We start from the raw sequence: 21,052 nt of genomic DNA, 5'->3' as shown, positions 1-21,052 counted from the left end.
AGGGCAGGGGCCTGTCCCACCGCTGGGGCAAACCACCAGGAAACGGAGACAGCAGGTGTGTAATACTGACACGTTTATTGTCGTTTAAAGCTAGAGCGGCCTTGTAAACGTCGAGTTTCACTACTGGCCCTGGAGGCAGTGGCTATACGGGCCGGGCGCTGCAGGCCGCAGCCCGCAGCACCCGGCCTCCAGCCGCCCGCGCCGCGCAGGCTCCCCGCACACACTGCCAGCGCCGAGACGGCGGAGGGTGGTGTGCTTTTTTTTTTTTTTTTCCCCTTGTTTTCGTCTCGTTCCTTGCAATTATAGACAGTTTTGTCTCTCACCTCGGCGGCTGGCAGGCTGTGCACATCCATACACTTCATTAAGGGCTTCGTGGTGAAGGTTGGTGGGTGTTTGGGGTGGTTCGTTGGTTGTTGTTTTTTTTTTTTTTTTTCCCGATTTTTTTTTTTTTTTTTTTTTTTAGTTCTCCACTCGAACACACTTCAGCGGAGAAACTGGAAAAGCTGCCTGAAAGTAGGCCATAGCAGTGCCGTTTCCATAGAAACCAGTTCACAGCGTGCCGTGAGACTCACAGGCACGGGAGGTGCTCCCGGGCGGCCGAGCGGCGCTGCAGCCGCGTGTCCCTACAGCCGGTTGTCCCCGTTGACCCTGGTCCGTCGCAGTACCCTGCAGGGGGCACAGACAAGGGGCACGGCGCTGGGAGGATGAAAGGTGCCAGATTCCAGCTACCGTGGCCTGGTACCCTTGGGGATGCTCTGGCCCAGGGGGCTGGTGCTGCATCCCCCCCACGTCTCACTCCTTTCCTGTTTCAGCCCTGTCCCTCCCTCCCCAGCTCCCACCAGCTGATATGTTTTTTTCCAGCCAGGCTCTCAAGCCAATGCTGTTGCCACCTCCCTGCCTGAATTGCAAGGAGGGGGCCTGGCACATTGGCCATGGTGGGGAGAAGCTGTTCGGAAGCCCCTCTGAGGATGGAAGAGCTCCAGGCTCCTACAACACCCCCTCACCCTGCATCCCATGCCCTTACTGTCCCAACAGCAGTGACTCCCCCCCACCTCACCGCACCTTCCCACCTGAATTCAGTGTTTCCATAAGGCTGCAGCTCAGGCCTGGGCTCCCACTGAGGAGCCCCAAAACGCTCAGGGTCTTTTCCAGCCGTCCTACCTTCGCTCCCGGCTCTCGAAGTGGTCAGCCAGCTGCTCCTGCGAGACTCGAAAGTCCTCGAACGGCTGCTGGTACCGCACCTCGAAGGAGCCCTCCCTGCCTCTGCTGGCCAGCAGCTGGCTGGCAGCATCCCCGGCTCGCTCCCGCAGGGCTGAGGCACTGAAGAGGTTGATTTCGCCGTTCTCCTGCTTGGATGGGAGCAGACAGAGCCGTGAAGGGCTGGGGATGGCGCAGTGCCCTAGAGCAGGCTGTACGGAGAGCTGACCCCCATGGGGGTCCGGAGCTGATGGGCTCAGGGTGATCAGGGTGTGTCTGTGCTGGCCTTAATAGTGGTGGAGGAGTGGTGCAGGTTGGAAAAAAAACCCTCAAGGTCACCACATCCACCCCTCACCCTGACCTACCAAAACCATGTCCCTTAGTGCTATGTCCACACCTCTCTTAAATGCCTCCAGGGATGGGGACACTGCCACCTTCCCAGGCAGCCCGTTCCAGTGCATAATTTTAAGTGAAGAAATGACAGAATCATCTGTCTCCAAGAGCTCTGCCACCCTATCACCCCCATGGTGCCGAGCTGCAACGTCCCCAGAGAGTGAATGGGAACTGGGACAGCCACAGCTGCCTCCTCCGGCACCGGTGGTGGGATTTAGAGAAGACAAATGAAGCCTGGGCCAGAATCTGCCTCAAACAACCCTGCTGAGGGGGCCCTTGAGTGTGTGTGACCCAGTTACCTTGCTGGGGAAGATATCGATCTTGACAAGCAGGGAAGCCAGCTCCAGGTTCTCGCTGTAGTTGTTCTTCAGAGGGACAGCTCGGAAACCTACAGCGGAGACAGCCCCAGTGTTATTTACAGCAAAGCCAACGTCTCCCTTCTCGGGATGTGGGCAGCAAACTGGTGAGGACCAACACAACACACACAGCTTCCCCGACCATGTTACCTGTTTTCAAGCCTTTGACCAGGAATGTCGCCTGGGCCAGGAAGTTCTCATCGCTGAACATGTCCTCCTCGTACACCACGAAGCGGAGGAAGGCGAACTCGGGGTTGCTGACCTGGAAGTGGAACTGCTTCGGGCTCCACAGGGGGTTCAGGCCGTTGTCCGCTGGGCAAAAAACACCACAGTCAAAAAACAGCTCCAGCAGGGGTGTCTGATCATCACCCCCCAGCTGCTGCAAAACCTCCTAACGATGCAGCCAGGAGAGAGGCCAAGATCTGGGGGAACCCAACCCGTCCGTGTCACCTCTCCTGCCACACTCACCCACTATCTCAGTTTTCTGCTTCGCGTTGTCGTACTCTGCGCCGGACACCTCCACCTCCACAAAAGGACAAACGATTCCCCTCCCGTTTTTGGGAAGGTGCCGGGCCCCCAGGACCTGGGGAAGAGAACAGGAGGGACTTTGTTACAGATGGGAACAAAGGAAAAAAAAAAAAAAAAAAACAACTTGTTTGCATACCGAGACATTTTCTTTCCGGCTAAACCACCCTGGCTGCACCAGGTGGGTAGAGGCGAGATGTTTCATCTCCGTGTGGAGAGAAACAGCTCCCAGACCTGGAGGCTGTGACGTGCTCCCAATCCCCAGTTTGACGTGTAAACCATCAGCCAGGCAGCCAAGCTGCCCCTGGTGCTGCCTGCAGCCTGCCCAGCTCCTCCAGCCTGCGCCTCCTCCTCCAAGCTGGGGCTCATGGCCATGGCTGGGGCTCGGTGTCGGACACCTGCGGCTTTGTCAGAGCTTCTCGGACTCACTGCCTTGGCTTGAGGAGGACGTGGAGCTGCTGGCCTCGAGCACAGGCTGTGCTCAGCAGAAAGGCCGACCTGCTGCCTCGCAGGAGCAGGAGATCCCCGCTCCCCCGTGCCAGGGCCATATGTCACGCCGGCACGCTGCTGTCGCAGGGGAAGGACGCGCTGCCAGCGCTGGATCATGTGCCTGGAGCCGTGCTGGGCTTGGGGCAGCTTCTCTGCCTGTGGAAGCCGGCCTCGGAGGGGACACGGGGCAGTTTTGCCAGAGGACAAAAGGCTGAGCCCATCTCTTAAAGGAGACAGCAGCAGGCTGCAGCACAGGGACTCCTGACACCCGGAGGGTGCAGCTCCATCCTGAGGTGCAGGAAGAGTTTGGGGAGCAGCACGATGGAAAACAGGAGGTGTGCAGAAACGGGGCCAGGAATTTTTAGGGAGTTAGGGGCTGATGGGACACAGCAAGGTGTCCTCCCCTGCAGGGCAGTGGCTCTCTTAGGTGGGATCACTCCGGAACAGCAATGCCCTCGGAGGAGCAGGAGTTTGCTCGTGCTGTCAGAAACCCGTGAGCACTAAAGGCAGGATCCCCACTGCCTCGTCCCGAGGGCTGCTTGAGACAAAGGGACTTGCAAAGGAGGCTGCTGACCCAGATACATGAACAGTCAGCTCGGCTCCGAGGCCACGGGGGCTGTCTGTGCAGGGTAGCAGGACCGCTGTCGGTCCCGACATGGGAACCGTCTGGTTTGGCTCTGCCACCACCTCCGCACCCCTCCAGGAGCTTTGCTGCGTGCCTGGAGAGCTGCCCCGTGCCCCTGCAGTGCGGCTCCATGAGACAAAACCAGAGCAGTTCAGCCCCAGCCCTGCAAGCTCAACATCTGCAGCCCAAGCCCTGCTGCCCCCAACCGTCTCCACCAGGAACGGGGCCGAAAATCCCACCCCAACCACGAGCAGCTTCCCGAGAGGAGCTGAGAGCAAGGGCACACGGCCTCATTGAGCCTGCCACTGTCCCTCTCTGCCCCTTGGCAGCCTGGGGACAGGGCTCTGCTCTTGTGCCACCTCCCTGCGAGCCGGGGCTGGTGGCAGGGCCAGGGCACCCATGGCGCGTGGTTGCCACCTGCTGGCTCCGAGACCCTGGCCATGGAGGCTGCCGGGGTGGATGGAGCATCCCGCAGGGCTCCCAGGAGACGTCCCGGGTGCCCCTATCCCGAGCAGCACCCCCCCAAGCAGCACCCCAGCCCTCTCCTACCCTTAGCACGTGGCTGGGGCTGGGTGCAGGTGGGCACTGACCTCGATGGAGATGGAGAGCGGCTCGACGCCCCGCAGCGTGCTCTTGTCGAAGGGGTCAAAGATGTCGTCCCGCATGTTGGTGGGCTGCAGGACGTACCCGCACTGCCCGCTGGACATGAACAAGGCCTGGTTCATCTGCATGGGCTTGTCTGGGGAGCACAGGGAGGAGGTGAGTGGGGGGTCCTAGGCCCCTTCCCCTTTTCCTGAGGTCTTTGTGCCCTGCAGGATGCCCTTTGAAAGGGAACTCAGCTCATCCTCCCCGAAACCCCAAAAGCCCTGCGCACGCTTGGACCACGCAGTGACCATCTCATACGTGGTCTGCCCAGCTACCCCGTGCTCCATGGCCCGTCCCCTTTTCCCCTTCCCTCTCCTTTCTGCTTTCTTGTGCTGCCTCCAGCACTTGCCAAAGCAACCTGCAAGATGCCTCAACTCACAAAAGCAATGAAAACCCAAAAGGAAAAAAAAATAATAAAAATAAGAAAGTTTTCTAGTGCATTCATCAGCTGACCTGGCTCCCAGTAAGGGTGGCACCCAGAGTGGGACTTGCAGAGCCCATCCCATTGCCAGGATGAGGTAAGGGCACTGGGTGCTGTTACTGGGGGCTGGTGGGGGCCATGACAAGCCCACCCACCCTCCCCTGCCTGCTGCCCTCACCGGGGGTCTGGAAGTTGAGGGCGACCAGCTGGCTGCCGCAGATCCACATGGGCAGGGGGTCGTAGTTGGAGGAGTCGAGGCGCTGGCCCTTGGGGTAGATACGGGAGAGCTGCAGGCGGTTGTACTGCAGGAACTTCTTGCCCTTGATCTTGTTGACGTACTTCTCCGCCTTGGTCTCGGGGAAGGAGGACATATCTCGGTAACAGGCCCTCTCTGTGCCGATCTCTGGGAGGAGGCAGAGCACAGAGTGAGCCAGGAACGTGACTGAGGCCAGGCGAGGAGCTCGCGATGGGAAAAGCGCCGCTACAGAGAGCTCTGGCTCCCAGGCACAAGCACATCTCCGTTACAGACACTTCAACCACCGCATGCCCCTTCCTAACACTCCTCTCCTCCTCCCCTGGCTCAGACACGGTCCGGCCACGCAGCTCCTCCTCTGCTCTCAGCACATTTGCTGGGTGCCAAGGGCAGGGGGCTGAAGGCACGGGGACGGCTCTGCCACCACAGCCACAGCGCGACACTGCCCAGGGGCTGCTCAGGACGGGGCCAGATCTCAGCAGCAGAGGGATGGGGAAGGGAACCTCCACCCTCTGGTGGAGGATGTGTTCAGAGCTCTGATTTAAACTCATTCCAGCTTGCTTTGGACACCAATCCTCAGCTGCAAGCTAGCCAAAGGCCAGGGCAGCACCCTGGGGGCACACAGCGGGGTCTGTGACGCCACGGGGTCTGCCTGTGGTGGCACGAGACCAGCAGATGCTCACTCTCTTCATCGAAGGGCACGGGTCGGCAATAGACAACCAGCTCCGAAAGCTCCAGGGCAATCTTCTTCCTCCTTTCCATCATCTTCCCTTCGGAGAGCTGCCAAGAGGGGGACAGAGAGGCGTCAGGGCCAGTTGGGAGCGGCACCGCTGGACATGCAGCGGTGATGCCCTCAGCATCATCCTTGATGCCCCCCATGGATGGAGGTGCCCTACCCCTTGGTGCCCACCCCACAACCCCTGAGGGAACCTTCCCAGGAGCAGAGATGTCCCCGGCTCTGTTTTCTTTGCAACCGCTCTGCCAGGAGTTGCTGGCAGCCACCTCGCCGCCCTCCCCAGCACCCCAAACCTGCTCCCTCGGCCTCTCTTTGTGCCAGTGGGAATTCCCCAACTTTGCTACCACACGATGAGACGCCTCCCCTGCTGAGGGCTCTCCAGGCTCACCCGTGCGTCGGCTGTCTGGGCCGCCTCGCGGATCTTCTTCACCCAGTCCAGCAAATCCTCGTGCGTGTCGGCTGCCACGTCAAGGGACAGGCGTGACACCGAGGCCATGCTGATGGAGAAGACGAACAGGCGGTTGTTCTTCCCCTCGGGGCGGATGGCTGTGCGGGGAAAGGGGCAGAAGAATGGTCACAAGCAGAAGCTGGGCCGAGTCCTTGGGAGGGAGGGAGGGAGGAAGGGGAGGCTCAGGGGAGCGGAGAAGGATGATGGAGCAGGCTGAGGGTGTGCTGGAGCAGCTCAGCGTGGCCCCAAGGGCTGCTTGCAGCCACCAAATGCTCCTAGGCTGCAGCTGGGCTCCAGGGAGATGCCCAAACCCAGCAGCCGAGCACACTACAAGCACGCACCGCAGCCGTGCGCTCAGTTGCGACAGGCACGGGGGCTCCTGGAGGCAGACACCAGAGGCCCTCCAGCCCACAAACCCCACAGCCAGCACAGCATCTCCTCCGTCCCTCAGGGCACTCACCGATCTGGCAGGACGGCACGTCCAGCACGCCTCCCAGCAGGTCTCCCAGGGGGCTGTTCTCGTCCAGCTGCTGGTGGGAGCGAAGCGCAGGCACGGTCAGGCCGGGCGCCGCGCACGGGCGCTCCTCCCCACTGCCCTCCCCAGCTCACCTCCCGCTCCGGCTCCAGGCTGCTGGGACTGCTGATCTCCTCCACGTAGTTGGAGGGGAACCACAGCTGCTTCTTGCCACCGTAATCTCCCCTCCACCTGGAAGAGAGGGAAGCGTCAGCACCCGCCCTGGGGTCCCCAGGTCACCCTGGGTTGGGATCCCAGGTGACCTGAGGGTCCTTCGCCATCTGCTTGCAGGCTGTGGGAGAACACGGTGGCTTCGGGGGCAATCCCCACCCCAAAGGGGACACACCGTTGCATGGATGGTGACACCATGGTTTGACCCTGTCCCTCAGGGAAAAAGGAAGATCGGGACCAACTCACCAGCCTCCTTCCTGCTTCTCCACGTTTTGGATGATGGCGTTTTTGGTGAAGGTCAGCTCGTCCTCCCGCTGCGCCTTGTAGTCAAACAGGGCTTTGACTGCGCACTGCAAAGAGCAGGGGTCCGGTGAGGCTGGGCAGCTGGCACCGTCACAGGGACACAGAGGCCACCAAATCCCACCATGATGAGGGTGTGGAGAGGGCTGAATGAGGCATGTCTGCCACCAGACCCCACTGATGCAGACCAAATCAAGACCCCCGTTCACACCAAACCACAGAGGTCAGGAGCCTGGTGTGGCCCTGCACAGGCACCTTCCTCTCTGCAGGAGCCACTGGTGGCTTTGGTAGGGGGAGTTCTGAGCAGAGTCAGCACAGCCAGGGAACCTGCAGACCCAGCCTAGAGCATGCCCACCTGCATGGTCTAGAAATAAATGTGCAAAATAACAAAGCTCTTGGAAAACAGAGAGACTTAGGAAGTGGTCAGGCCCCACAGATGCTAAACCCTACAAGAGGCTGGGGAGCTGGCAAGCTCTGCAGGAAAGCCAGTCCTCATCTTCCCCTGAGCTCTTGGTAAGAACAACGCTTCGTTGGGAGTGACACTCGGCAGCTTTAAAAGGGAAACAGATGGTGGCAGAAAGAGGTGGGTCTTACGGTCTTATCTAGCCCTATGGAAGGTCCTCCTCATCCTTGCCTTCCCCAGCAGAGACCAGGAGATGGGGCAGGAGGGATGCAGAGGATGGAGAGGGGCTGCAGGGAGCGGTGCTGGCCCTGACAAGCAGTGGGAATTACCTTGAAGGTCGGCATGGGGTTGGCCTCCACGTAGAAGCCGGGGTGGCGTCCCTCGTAGAGGGCTCCGTAGTCCGGCTCCTGTGAAAGCAAAGGGCCAGTGATGAGAGCTGGGGCTCAGCAGAACGGGTCCCCTACCTTGGGGGAGATGTGGAAGATGCTCAGAGGAGGGTGTGACCCCACAGAAGTGACGCTGCGCCCAGCAAACGGGTGTGCAGCATCACTCCTGGCTGTCATGGGTCAGAGGGGCAGCAAGAAGCCTCACTCGAGCCAACACGTTCCCAACAAGTGACAACAAAACAGAAGGGGCAAAAAGCCCCATGTGAAGCAGAGACAGCTCACACGATGCTGCTTCAAGGCGTGAGCCCACAACAGACCTCTCCATCACCCTTAGGCTTCGCCTTTCCACAGAGCCTCACTCACCGCTGTCCCGATCTTCTCCAGGGTCTCCTCGTTGATGGGGTACCTCAGCTTCATCTTGCGGTACAGCGGGTGCTTTTCGTAGTAGCTGATCAAGTCGACCAGGCTCTCGAACTCAGAGTTGCCCAGCAGCACGGTCTGGCCCTCCTGCTGCACGCGGCAGTGCTTGATCTTCCCTTCCGCCCTGGCACGTGGAGAGAGAGGAGCCGCTGGGCACGCAGCACAACACGAGGCTCTCTCCCGATGTAAAAACAACCCAAAAAAGGTGTCCCCAGGCTGGCTGCTGTGCGCAGCCATCTCCCTTTGTGTCACCTCGGGGATGTATCTGCGTGGCTGCAGTGTGCCACAGACCCCGGCACCAAAGCCAGCCGTGCCCCACGCCACGCAGGGCAATGGGGACACGCAGCCAGGTGACACTTTCCCTGCAAAAAACAGGGATACAGGGCAGGGAGAGAGGCAGAGAACGGCATGGCCCTGCAGGGTTCATGGGAACCAGCGTGGCAAAGGAGGAGCGTGGCCCTAAAGGCTTACACAGGCCATCCAGGCCAGACAAGAGCTCCGGAGGGGCTCACATGAGGCCAAAAACGCTCCATCAGCAGCGTGCCAGCTGGGCTGTAACACGGCCTCCCACCCCTCTGGAGCAGGGTTCAACAGCCCGCGGGCACAGCCTGAGATAAGGAAAGCACAGGGACAACCCCCCCATGGCTCCTGCCCCCTCCCTGCACCCCGTCCCACCTCGCTCCTCCCAGGACGCACCGAAAGGAGATGGCGTAGGAGCTGGGCTCGCTCCTCTTGCGCACCAGGAAGGCTCCGTCCCGCGGCACCCTCATCAGCATGTGCTCGGCTTGGGCGCGGGTGAGGTTGGCGTGGTACCACCTGTGGGGAGGAGAGGCGGCGCTGGGTGTTGGTCCCCACGCACCCGGCACGGCTCACAGCACGCAGCGCCGCTTCCCCCCCGTCCCCTGAAAGGCTGCCTGGGTCCAGGGAGAGGAGCCCACCACGCAGGGGACGCTGCAACCGGGGCTGTCTTCTCCCTTTGTGGGACGGGCAGGGGGTGAGATAGGAGCAGAGCTGTCTGGTGATGTGTGGCACAGGTGAGGGAACCTCAGCCAAGCCTGACAGTCCTCTCTCTGCATAGGGACAGCCAGCTTTGGGAACGACGGAGCTGCTGTGACACCGGGGAGTGAGGAGAGGACCACAGAGCCCCAGCAGGGACTGCAGGGAGACCCGGGAGGGCTTCCCATGGGGTCCCAGCTGCCACGGATGCAACTCGCCCTCCTCGCCCACGCGCTCACTCTTTGCTCTCGTGGGCATTGGTCTGAGGCACCGGCTCCGTCAGCCTCATCTCGAACTCGTTGCACCTCAGCGGCACCTCCTGGTAGTGGGTGATGAGGTCGTAGAGGCTGTCGAACACCAGGTTGTCGGTCAGGAAGAACTTGGGGCTGCCGGCGTCCTGCCGCGAGTGGATCCGGCAGTGCTGCACCTTCCCGTTGCGCCTGCAGAGGGATGGGATAAAGAGGAGGGATGGGGTAAAACCGGGGTTGTCCACGGACAGACGACGCCAACCACCCCATCTCCAGCCCGGTGCAGCCGAGGAGGACGCTGTGCCCCACTGGGGACCCACTGCCCAATGCTGCCAGCCCACTGGGACCGTGCCGAGGTGAAGAGCACCCCAGCAGTGCCACGCAGAGCAGCTCACGAGGCCTTACCAGAAGGAGAGGGTGTAGTCCCCGACAAAGGTCTCGCTCTCCCTGACGAGGAAGGAGCCGTCGGGGGCCCCGGTCTCGATGCAGTACTCCGTCAGCAGCCTCTCGGCTATGTGCCGCCCGTCGCGCCCCGCTCCCAGCTTGCCGTGAAACCACTTCTCCGTGGAGTGCAGCTCCGTGCTGTTGCTCACCTGGAGGGAAAAAGGCACAGACCGGGGTCACCGGGGGCTGCTCCACGTGGGGGGCTTTAACCAGGGTCGGTGGCTTTCTGAACCGGCTCCCACCTTTCCCACCAGAGCCTCTCCCTCCGAAGCTGGCAGTGGAGGTGCTCAGCCCCTTGGGCAGCAAGGTCCTTTCCCCAGGGGAACAACTTACCGTCACACAAGGGAGCCCTCACCTCCTTCTGCTCTTCCTCATCCTCGTTTCCTTGGTCGCTGGTTGTCTCCCCCGAGTAATAGATCTTGCTGCTGGTCAGGACGAAGTAATGCGGGTTCCACTCCTGCAAGGAGACAAACTCTGGGCAAGAGGCCCCCTGAGGAAGCACAGAGCTGGCCCAGCACCCGTCGGTGGGATCTTCTCTTCCCGATTAGCACAAGCAGTGTTGGGTGATTGGGTTTGGGAAGGAGAGTCACCAGCAGCACCGGTTTCAGTGGAGAGAAACAGAAGCTCCCAAGGCATGCCCCCGATCTGAAGCATGGGTTTATCAGCAGCGAAAAAACCCGCACGTGACGGGTCTGACACATGAAGTGACTGCAGATCACGCTGCAGCCACCCCAGCGTGCATTAAAAGATGACCAAATGAAGAGTAAATCGCTGCAAAAAGGAAACATTGGGCATGGATTCGGCAGGGGGGCTATCAGAGATGAGGGTAACAGACGGCTGTGCAGCTTTACCATTGCACCACTCTTCAAAAAAAAAAAAAAGGCTCTTTTATATACATTTTTGCCTGAAAGATCCTCATCAAAGCAGCAAAGATCCTCATCATTCAGCAAAGCAGCTGAAGAAGCAGACTGCGGGTAAGTAAACACACCTGCTGAAACGAATGCTCAGCGCTTTACGAAGCAGAATGCTCCTTTAGGTGCGGGAAGTGTTGGGCTTGCTGCAGGAGCAGCCAGAGCATTGCAAGGGTCATGCAAGAGCAGCGAAGCGGCTGCCGTGCACCAGCCCTGAGCTCCCTGAGCTCAGCCTCCTGCCGCCAGCAAGGGCCGGAGGGAGACATCGAGGGGAGAGCACAGGAGAGAGCCAGCATCAAAACTCCCCTGCGGAAGGGATCTCCCTCGAGCACCCCATGGCGTCATTTACAGAGCCCAGGGCAGCGGTGGCGGACACGTACGTGGTTGATGGGGTCTTCCAGGTAGAGGATCCCGTTCTTGATGGAGTTGCTGATGTCGTTCTCGGAGTACATCACGGAGGTGGGCAGCTCCTCGTAAGCACTGCCCTCGGCCAGCTTCTTGTGCTGTGGGACAAGAGAGTGAGTAAGGCACCTTGAGGCGAGCGGGCACCCAAAAGCAGCACGTTGTTTCCCAGTGAACAGCCTTGAAACTTCGGGTCTGCTGCAGCGGGTCCCCCCAGACTGAAAGGACCAAGGTGAGAGACTATCTGATGGCACTGCAGTGCCACCCTGTCTTCGCAGAGGTGATTTCTGCAGGAGAAATACCAGTATTCTCCCAGGGCAGCACCCAGCTGCTGGGCTCACATCCCAGTAGCTCCTACAAAGCAGGAGAAGCTCTTTGTCCCCCCATGTCAGCCACACAGACGGTGTCCCTCTGTGGCTGGGATGGGGCCATGCTAACCCCAGAGCGAGAAATTCCAGCGGTGAAGCAGGCAGAGGTCATCACCCACAGAACGGGGCTACGGGAGGGACCTGAAGCCCAGCTGCCCTAAAACGCTGGGGGAATTCCCATCTGTATCCAGACCCAACCCTTTTTCTCAAGGTAGAATTAACCAGGGACACTGACATAAATACAACCACGGCTCAGGGTTCACGCCACAGCCAACCCCTTCCAAAAGCAGGCAGCTCCCCACGGTCCCAAAGCCAAACCCGCCCCGACTCTCTCCATTTATCAGCCCCACAGGGGAAGGGAGCTCACCTTGATGAGAATCTTCCTCTTGAGCTGATTTGGAGAGGGGAGCCCATCAGCAGAAATATCTACTGGTTTGGTCAAGAGCATGTCCCCAAAGACCTTCTTGAAATTCTGAGCCATGTTCCTCTGCTGAGCGATGCTGCAGTGGTCCTCGATGGACAGAATGACGGGGAAGCTGGCAGGAGGAAAAGAGCTGCCACTACTGGAGCCGTGCCTGCAGGAAGCTCTGCTGAAAACCTGGCTCCTGTGCCCTCCGAGAGCAGTTTGCACCCACACCTCCCCGTGCTGTGTCTGCAGCTGTGCTGTCTCCAGCCTTCAGTGCAAACGGCCTCCAGCAAGGTGTCCCCACCACGGGCTGTGGGCAGGGGACCAGAAAGCTGCTGAGGTTTCCCCATAGCCTTCCCTCCCACGAGACTCTTTTCAGGGTGAAATCTGCCCTTGGCTGGAGCCACAACAGCACGTTCTCTTCCCTCTGAGTCCTAGATGTCCTGTGCCAGCCCCCTGGGACAGGTGGGCTTCGCCTGGCTGCAGGTGGTGCCTGCCCACTCCTCGCCTTCCTGACAGCTCTGCCCGTGGAAGCCCGGGTCCCTGCGGTACTCACTCGGAGGTGACAAAGGCGTGCTCCTTGATAGTGACCAACACGTCAGAGAACTTGATCTTGGTGGTTAAGGTGTGCCCGTGGTAGATGACCGGCATGCCGTCGGGCCCGTCCCAGCAATCCACTGAAAGAGACCCACGGGGGAAATGAGGCCGGGGGCTGCCATCTGGGCAGGACACGGCCACGAGACTGGGCGCTGCTGGGAGCTGGCGTTGGGTGGAAATAAAGGAGGGAGGTGCAAGCCCAGCCCGCCGCGGTGGTGGCAGCGGTACTCACGCTCGATGCAGCGGCACCCCATGCGCAAGCAGCGGGCGTACGCCTCCAGCGAGGACTCGCTCGAGAATTGGTCCCCGGTCAGGTACCTGCCCCGTGAGGGAAGATGAGCACGTCAGCCACAGGCAGGGCAGGGATGGCTCCTGGGACGACGTTCCTGTACCCAGTGCCATTCCCACAGTGCTGAGAGCTGGTCCAGCCCCTGCAGGCTGGAGCTCAGCCACCGCCTGCTCCCCAGGCTCTCAGTCCTTTATATTTGGGCTGACGTGCTGCCACTGCACTGGGTGCACGGGGAGCACAGCCAGCGCGTGTGCCCCTTGGCAGGGGATGCTTCCACCAGCGGAGAAGCAAATGGCCAACTTCAGCCTGCCCATTTTGTAGCACCTCTCCTCCTACAGGCTGTGCAAGGCGACGGTGCCTGCGGGAGGAAACTGCCTGGGACCTCAAAGCCCAGGCTGTGCAGATGTGCTGTGCTGCCAGTGTCAGAGCACAACACGGATGGCTGAACCATGAAGGGAGGACTGGGACACCAAGCGGAGGGTGTCTGAAGTGCTGATCCCATGTCTAAAGGGCTGCTTGTCACCTCGCTGGGACCAGAGCCCCCCAGCAGGGGATGCTGGGCAGGGGGGTGCTCAGGGAGCCGCTCCGGGGTCCTTACGTGTTGTGCGAGGAGGAGATCCAGTAATGGGAGAGGGGGTTGTTCATGTTCTCCGGACACACCATGTCCAGCTGCGAGTTCCAGATGCTGTTCTCTTTGGAAAACAGGAAGGTGAGAAACTGCTCAGGAAGAAACAGAAGCGTGTTACTGATGCGGAGGCTTTGGGCGCTGCGGTTCAGTTTCACACACACGGCTCACCCTTGGCGAGGGGCTACTTCCTAAGCTCAGCACAGCCCGCATCCTGCCACGCCAGGTGCCGACCGGCTCCACCAGGACCGGGCAGCAGGGGCCTGACCGAACCCTGCCCAGCACACAGCTACGTGACCCCGTGTGCCTGAGCAACACAGCTCCAGGCATTAGCACCGATCTTCTGCACCCTGCTAGATATCTGCGCACAAATCCTTAAACTGCCCCAGCTGGAGACAAATAAATAGCTCTGCATTTTATTTTGCAGCTCACACAGCAGCAACAGCTCCCTACGGCCACGTGGATCAAGGGACTTCTGGATGGGACTTGGCCCAGAGGGCCTGTGACATGGTGACCTCCAGCTGTTTTTATTCTTTTGTTGCCAGCAAAGCTGGTAACAAAAAGTTCCTTGCTCTGAGAAGATCTTACACGGAGCAAAGGGACGTGTACCCCCGTGTAACCTCTCACTCCCCAAATGAAGTGCCTGAGGAGGGCTCCCAGCCGCACACATCCAGCACCAGCAGAGCCCCCAGAAGTCGTTCCCTGTGCCAACCTTCCCTTGAGCAGCTCAGCAAACGGCTGCCCCAGGGGATCACCCTGCTTACAGCACCCTCCCCTCGAGCACCGTCACGCCACGAAGACGCAGCCCCCTCCCCTGGGCACCTCCCACCCTCCCGTTACCCATCCGAGGTGCCGTACCTCATCCAGGGAGAAATACGGCTCGTCGATCTCTCTCAAAGGGTCCCGCAGGAAGTTGAACATGAATTCCTGTACCTGGAGGGTATCTGCAGCCCAGAGCTCCTGCAAAGCCCAGAAGAGACACCAAGGAGGAAGCAGTTCAGGAAGCGTTATTCAAAACCACAGCAGCTCGCCCAACTAGAAGCTTTAACCATCTCTGCCTGGGAATTCAACCAGCAGCACAAGTACCAGGTAGTGCACAGCTGCAGCAATCTGGCCCCTTTTTAAGTGGTCTGCATCGTCTCGGCACTGTGCAGTTTTCTTCCTGAGAGCTCCTTTGCACACATCTGCCCTCCCAGCTCCCCCCGCAGCAGAAGCCAGCGCGGCTTCCTTTGGTTCCTCTCTCCCCCTGGCTGTCTTGCATGAAGTCACCCAAACGGCTGCGTCTCTGCCGCTTCATTTTGTCCTCTCTGCAGCTGTGGGAGGTGGGAGCATGGCGCACAGCAGAGGCTCTGTGCTCCCACCCGAGGCACGGCACTGCGAGAGGCGGCAAGAAGGGTCTGCACGCTCTGCAAACAGGCTGCGGGCACCCACACGTGTGTCTGAGCACACACTGAGCTCACCGAATGCCTCCAAAAGATGGCTTTTAGAAGCAAAGGCAGCAAGCAGATTGATCAGCTGCTGCTCAGGATGGACCAGGGAGCTCTGCCTGCCTTCTGCACCAGCCCCAAGGACTTGGTGAAACTCCAACCCCGCGGAGAAGCAGCTCCCTACGGCTCTCCCCTCCCCTCGCCAGTCCTGAGCTCACCCTCTGGTACTCCAGGAGGAACTTCTGGAACTCCAGCAGCGACACCCTGAAGTGCTCGGACCTTTCTCCACCCCTGGGAACACAAGGAGAGAAACGTCAGTCACTCCTGCGACGCCTGCCCGCAGCATCGCGCCAGGGGCTACCCGCAAGGCGCGCGGCACAGCAGGCGACCCACGCCGTGCACCCTGAGCACGATGCAGCAAGGCACGATGGCAAACACACGGCAGCTGAGCTTCCACCTCCTCATCCCGTGCTCCTGGGCAGCCCAGGGCTCACAGCAAGGGGCTGACGATGTGAAACATTGCTCAAGGGCCATGAAACTCCAGTCAAGGGCAGCTAAAGTCATCAGAGGGACTGAGTTGTACAAAACCAGGGTTTCTTCTTGTATGGAAGAGTGAAAAGAGCTAAAGAGGATTCGGGCTGCCAAGGGTGACTGCGGCCAGGCCAGACCTCCGGGAATTCAGAGGCGGGGGCTCAGGGAGGCAGGGCAGGGCTGTACCAAGCTGTAGTGCACAGCCAGGGGCCATGCCTGGCACCAAGACGAGAAAACAGACACGGAGCTGGCAGCGCTGACTGCCCTGGGGCAGAGGCATGAACCAGCTGGTCGGCTGAGGTCTGTCCAACTCTTTTTTTCCTGTGATTGCAGGAAAAGAGAGAGGAAACGAGGGGAGATTACCTGGACAAGTCAGTAAGCCTTTCACTCTTTAGCTTTCATGGTTAAATTCAAGTTGCCCCCTTTTTTTTTTTTTTTTCCAACCAGAGCCAGGATGTGCACAGCTGAGGGAAGGCACTGCCTGGAGAAGAGCCCAAGAGCAATACACCGCTTACGGGCACAGCACCCAGCGAGCACCAACCACGAGGGTACCTTTGGGGAAACTTCCAAGGGGTCTCATTACTCCACAAAAAAAAAAAACACAATATTTTTTTGGGTGCAGCTGACCTGAGCTGGCTCCCAGTGGGGCATCTGGGAGGAAGAGAGCCCCAACTTGACCTGAAACATCTACGGCAAAGGTGCTTGTTCACAGGGCACAAAAACACAGACAAGGAGCACGCTGCATGCCTCGTCCCAGACCCACTGCTGCAGGCACCACAGCACGCGATGGAGCAAAAAGCAGCAGCCCCTTCCCCCACAAGCACGAGAAAGTTATCCACCTTTCTAGGAACGGGACGTCCATCTGCAAAAGAAGAAGCACAGGCATTAGGAGGGCTCTCAGGCAAAAGCAATAATTTACGTGCTCGCTGCCTTCCCTAGCCCAGAGGTAGGAAAGAGGAGCTATTAGTGGAGGGAGGCAGGGCTAAGAAGGCAATTAAGAGGGGATGCCCGGTAATAAATATCATCTCTGCTTCCCCTGCCCCACCCTGGAGAATTGAGCTCTTACCATTTTCTGGGCGCTGAACATCAGGCTGCGGTAGAGCTGTGCAAACTGCCCGTACGTGATATCCCCGTTCCTCTGCTCCACGTCCTACAGCCAAAAAAAAAAAAACACAGAGAGGTTTTACAGGGCCACAAGCACAGGGACTGCACTCCTGTCACGTGTGGCTGTCACCTGCCCCCAGGATTTTGCAGAGGAGGGAAAGGCCAGAACAAGGCCTCAGACTTTGCCTCCTCCCTCCTTATGTCCCCAACGGGACCCCAACAGCACCCAGGACGTGGGCGCATCCTAAGCCCCCGTTACGTGCTTCCCTAGGCTCACCCACACAGGAAGCATTACGGCTTACTTGGATAGTTACAAAAAGACTGTTTCCCTTTTTTTGGTGGCAGGGAATATCCACAATATCTAGAAACTGCAAGAGACAAGGCGCATGCTCCTCTTTGGTGGGACCTCTCCTGTGGGCAGGCAGCGGTGCCCCCCAGGGACCCAGCCCGAAGGGGCCGCGTGCTCACCGTCAGCCGCTCCCGCAGGAACCTCATGTTGGGGACACGGTAGTTGACCTGGGACAGCATGTTCTTCAGGTCCTTGGCGGAGATCCTGGCAGGGCAAAGAGGGAAAAAACGTTCAGAAGCTCTGGGAACCAAGGCATCAGCTGTGAGAGGCGAGGACAGATGCACAGCCCTGGGAGCACACCGGGGTTGGGACCCAAAGGCGAAAGGGAAGAATGTTTCACATTTTTGCGTGTGTGCTGTGCACAGAGCTGGGACAGGGCTGCCTACATCCTGCTGGGAACTGCAGACAGCTCCTGCAAGCCGCTGGCACTGCAGGGCAAGCCCCAGCATCCTCACCCCACGTGGCCCCTGGGAGCCAAGGTTGCAGCGGGCACACAGCGCCTGGGAGTGACCAGGTAGAAGCATCTTTAGAGCATCTGCACCCCAGCGTGGAGGCTGGGAGACCAAAACCTGACCCCTGCCACACAGGAGGAGGTGGAGGTAGCGCCTGCATTGACAACAATTCCTCCAGGTCTGCCCAGCGATCACCAGTGGTGCTTTTGTGCCTGAGCCTCAAAACCAAGCGGGAGCCAGGACCCTGGAGGATGCTGCCCCATCCTGCAAGGCACAGGGCAGGACTGGCACTGGGAACGCTCACGGACTTGGGCCCAAATAAATACACCAGGGACAAGGTGATACGTGCTGGTTGTGTGCCATGGGCTGTCCCTTCCCCGTGATGCTGAGCCCACAAAGGAGCTTTGGCAGGAAGGAAGGGATGGGACGCAGCAGCAGGAGCCCTGCCCCAGCACCAGTGGGTTGTTGTCCCCAGGAGGTGTTGCACCAAGGCACTGCTCATCGTGGTGAAAAAACAAGGAGAGGAAAGAACAAACCGTGTCAAAAGCTCCAACCAGCATTTCCCCTCTGCTTCTGGTAGGAGGGCAGGGCATGGGATGATTTTATTTACTGTGTTAGTAATAAGGTTAAAGTGCTGGAGAGCTTGGAAAAATAACTTGGTACTATTTTGAGACTAGAAAGTTAAAAAAAAAAAAACAAAAACACAACACACGCACAAAAACTTTCTTCTTCTTCTGCGGAAGTTTTTTTAAGGGCTTCGGATGAAGAAGCTGGAGGACGGACCCAGCCCTCTCCAAGGGCATGAAAACATTCCCCGCTCCTGCTGCTCTAACTCTGCTCCCAGCCTCGGGCAGCTTTCCTAGCCAGAGGTGAAACGGCCTCCCCTGGAGTAGGAAAAAAAGACCCAGCATCCTGTTATCCTCCTCTTCCCACCTAACCTCCCCTGGAAAAACAAACACCCAGAGGCACGGCCGCCAGTGCAAACAGGCAGCATCTGCGCGAGGCCCGCAGCTGGGTGGGCTCCGGCCAGGGGCACGCGGCCACCGACCCCAGCAGGGGGTGGGAGTGGGGGACGAGGGTTTCATCTGCCCCAAACCTGCCTGTGCTGCGGGTGGTTTGTGCTTAAAGAACACCTCGTTCCCTTTTCAGAGCCCACTGCCCGGCTCAGAAGTAAAAGTGACACCAAAGTCAGGGGAAGATATCATCCGAGGGTCTGTCTGTGACCTGTAGTTGCTGTCTCTGCTTTGCAGGGAACACACGGATGCTTGTAGGACGGGGAGGCCTGAAACCTTTCTGGTTTTCCCCCTCTACGCTGTGGCATTTCTGTTGTGCGACGCTCGCAGCCCGGGCTGGAGCAGCAGCTCTTTCAATTAAATGCTTTGCATTTAATCCCCTTCCCTTGATTGACAGATAAAGAATCCACGGCCTTTTCCTGGCTTAATTCTAAATGCTAAGGCAAAGATGATATTAAGAAGAACAACAGGGGAGGTGTCAGAGACTGCCTTTCGGCTGCTGAGCGTGCCTTGGGCAGCCGAAGCTGTACCTTCAGCCTCTTTTGTCCTGCCCCGGTGCCATTTCAGCAGCGTTACTGTGTAACCGGATGAGAAAAAAGGACCAATTTTTTCCATTTCTCTTGCCTTCACGCTCCAACCCCCCACGCAGCCACCCCCACACGCGTTCCCCATTGCTGAATTCAGACAGCTCTCAAACAAAGGGGGTCAGTGATGCACGCCAAGGACCCGGCTGCAGCGGCAGGGCTCTGCTGGAAGGAGCCAGCCAGCCACACTCCTGCCTCCTTCCCCCGGTGCCCAGTCCCCACAAACACCAGTACGACGTGCGTAAAGCCTGAGCCGGGATTTGGAAGGTGTGTGGCACGTGCGGAGCAGCTGCAGGGCATTAAAGGCGCCTCTTTCCTTCCCGTTCTGCCTCGGAGAGGATCTACCCCTCCTCCACCAAACCCCGGCGCACCGAGCTGCTCTCGCCACGGCACAAATCCTTGCAAAGACAAAACCAGGAGGGACTGGGGGAGTCGCTGGTGCCACGTTCCTGGTAAGGGCGGGCTGTTACAGCATCCAGCCCGGGTTTCTCACGACCACCACGTCCCTCTGCGAGCAGTGGGGTGGGGACAGTGACCTCCAGCACGCTCCCCCTCTGGTGAGGACACAAGTTAGACCCTAATTTTGGCCACATCAGCTCTTTGCTTACAGGGCAGGACAGACGGTGCCTGCAGCACTGCCACCCGCAGGCACCTCCCCTGCTGACCTACGCAGGGGGAGCAGGAGAGGTGAGGCTGCCCCGGTACCCGTGGGGCTAACAGCTGAGAGCATCCCCTGTGCTGGGACTGCAGCAAGGCACAGCACTCCTGGCCCTCAGTCCCGCTGACAACTGGAAGGGTTTTTGGTTCCCAGCAAGGGGCTCTGCTTCCAGGGCAGACAGCCTGGGCAGATGAAGGGCGCAGCTGGGTGAGCCACAGGTCTCGAGGAGGATAAAGGAGCTCTGCTCCTTCGGTGCTGCCAGCTGGGGGTGAGGCTGTCTCACAGCTACGGGGTCTCAAGGTCTTCCTGGGTCAAAATTGCTGAGAAGCAGGTCAGGGAAATGAGACAATCTTTTGATTTATTTATTTTTTTTAATTCGGTGAAAATGAGCCAGGGTTTTGGAGCTCGGATTGGAGCTCGGATTAAGCTTTCTTGGAAGTGAAAACTAAAACCCTACAGGACCCAACAGAGACCCCAGCCTTTGCTGTGGATTTTTCAGCCAGAGCTAAGTGCTTACAGCTCAAGCCCTCTCTTGCAAGTACTGCAAACCAGGGGCCTCATCCAGCACCCAAACCGAGCAGAGGCTGGGGTACCGGGGGGCTTTCTGGGGGCCCTAGCAGTGCTGCATGGCTGGTTTGAGCAAGGTGAGCTTCTGTTAAACACGGGGACTCTGGCACTGGGTAGGGTGAGGCTTGCTTGTACAAACATGTGTGCAAATGAGTGTTCTCTCTCCATTTTTTACCTGTCCTCCCGGTTGCGATCCAGCGAGTAGAACTGCTTCCTGAGCCACCTGAAAGGAGAGGCATGGGATCAGGCCCTGCCGGGCCGCAGATGCCGTAGGAGGGCAGGTCAATGGGATGGAGCCCCTCATACAGCAGCACCAGGTCACCGTGGCCCCTGGGGGAAGGAGACCTCATCGCCCAGCCCGGCCGCTGCGGACACCTCTGGCCACACGCTGCTGTACAGGTCTGAGCCCAGCACGGAGCTCCAGGGTGGGAGCAGCACCGCAAGGGATGGAGAAGGGAAAACAACACAAGCACGGGACAGGGACAAGCTCCCCACCTCTCAATCTGCAGCGGGGTGGCAGCTCTTAGGGTATCTGCCACCAGCCAGTTCAGCCCCTTGATCCACATGTTGACCTCCTCCTCGGATGTGGCTGCGGAAAGAAGGAAGAGGAGAAATGGGAGGAAGGGACACAGAGGCTGGTCACCAGCCCCTCTTGGGGCTACCCCCGATGTCCTGAATGCCTTCCTTCTTCCTTCACCCCCTCCCAACAGCTCCCACCCCTGCAGACTCTCTGGTGTGCTCCTCTCCCTGCCCAGCTCCTGCTCCCCCTGGGGATGTTTGTGGCTAGGGCTGGGTGTCA

General features: G+C 59.2%; 1 protein-coding gene across 2 annotated transcripts in view; it reads right to left on the bottom strand.

Moving 5' to 3' along the window:
- Positions 1-512: 512 nt before the first annotated feature.
- PLCG1 (phospholipase C gamma 1) overlaps positions 513-21,052 on the bottom strand; it is a gene marked incomplete at its 5' end in the record, with an annotated part of 38,219 nt that continues 17,679 nt past the window's right edge. The window contains 30 exons of one of the 2 annotated variants that reach the window (XM_084296871.1): positions 513-666; positions 1,162-1,346; positions 1,890-1,978; positions 2,097-2,258; positions 2,415-2,529; positions 4,176-4,324; positions 4,830-5,054; positions 5,588-5,684; positions 6,029-6,186; positions 6,549-6,618; positions 6,698-6,794; positions 7,020-7,123; positions 7,806-7,883; positions 8,226-8,406; positions 8,979-9,098; positions 9,518-9,718; positions 9,932-10,119; positions 10,326-10,427; positions 11,262-11,384; positions 12,019-12,187; positions 12,614-12,734; positions 12,887-12,972; positions 13,542-13,660; positions 14,427-14,528; positions 15,214-15,286; positions 16,351-16,388; positions 16,593-16,676; positions 17,099-17,183; positions 20,429-20,476; positions 20,749-20,842. In XM_084296871.1, the coding sequence (XP_084152997.1) occupies positions 624-666; positions 1,162-1,346; positions 1,890-1,978; positions 2,097-2,258; positions 2,415-2,529; positions 4,176-4,324; positions 4,830-5,054; positions 5,588-5,684; positions 6,029-6,186; positions 6,549-6,618; positions 6,698-6,794; positions 7,020-7,123; positions 7,806-7,883; positions 8,226-8,406; positions 8,979-9,098; positions 9,518-9,718; positions 9,932-10,119; positions 10,326-10,427; positions 11,262-11,384; positions 12,019-12,187; positions 12,614-12,734; positions 12,887-12,972; positions 13,542-13,660; positions 14,427-14,528; positions 15,214-15,286; positions 16,351-16,388; positions 16,593-16,676; positions 17,099-17,183; positions 20,429-20,476; positions 20,749-20,842 (3,506 nt within the window). In that variant the 3' untranslated portion in view covers positions 513-623. Of the gene's footprint in view, positions 667-1,161; positions 1,350-1,889; positions 1,979-2,096; positions 2,259-2,414; positions 2,530-4,175; positions 4,325-4,829; positions 5,055-5,587; positions 5,685-6,028; positions 6,187-6,548; positions 6,619-6,697; positions 6,795-7,019; positions 7,124-7,805; positions 7,884-8,225; positions 8,407-8,978; positions 9,099-9,517; positions 9,719-9,931; positions 10,120-10,325; positions 10,428-11,261; positions 11,385-12,018; positions 12,188-12,613; positions 12,735-12,886; positions 12,973-13,541; positions 13,661-14,426; positions 14,529-15,213; positions 15,287-16,350; positions 16,389-16,592; positions 16,677-17,098; positions 17,184-20,428; positions 20,477-20,748; positions 20,843-21,052 lie in introns of both variants that reach the window. The other variant, XM_084296870.1, reaches the window with a different exon arrangement.

The sequence above is a fragment of the Netta rufina genome, assembly GCF_964035555.1.
Source record: "Netta rufina genome assembly, chromosome: 16".
Classification (NCBI taxonomy): Eukaryota; Metazoa; Chordata; class Aves; order Anseriformes; family Anatidae; genus Netta; species Netta rufina.
Note: the sequence above shows the minus strand (reverse complement) of the source record. Positions and strands in the feature narration are given on the sequence as shown.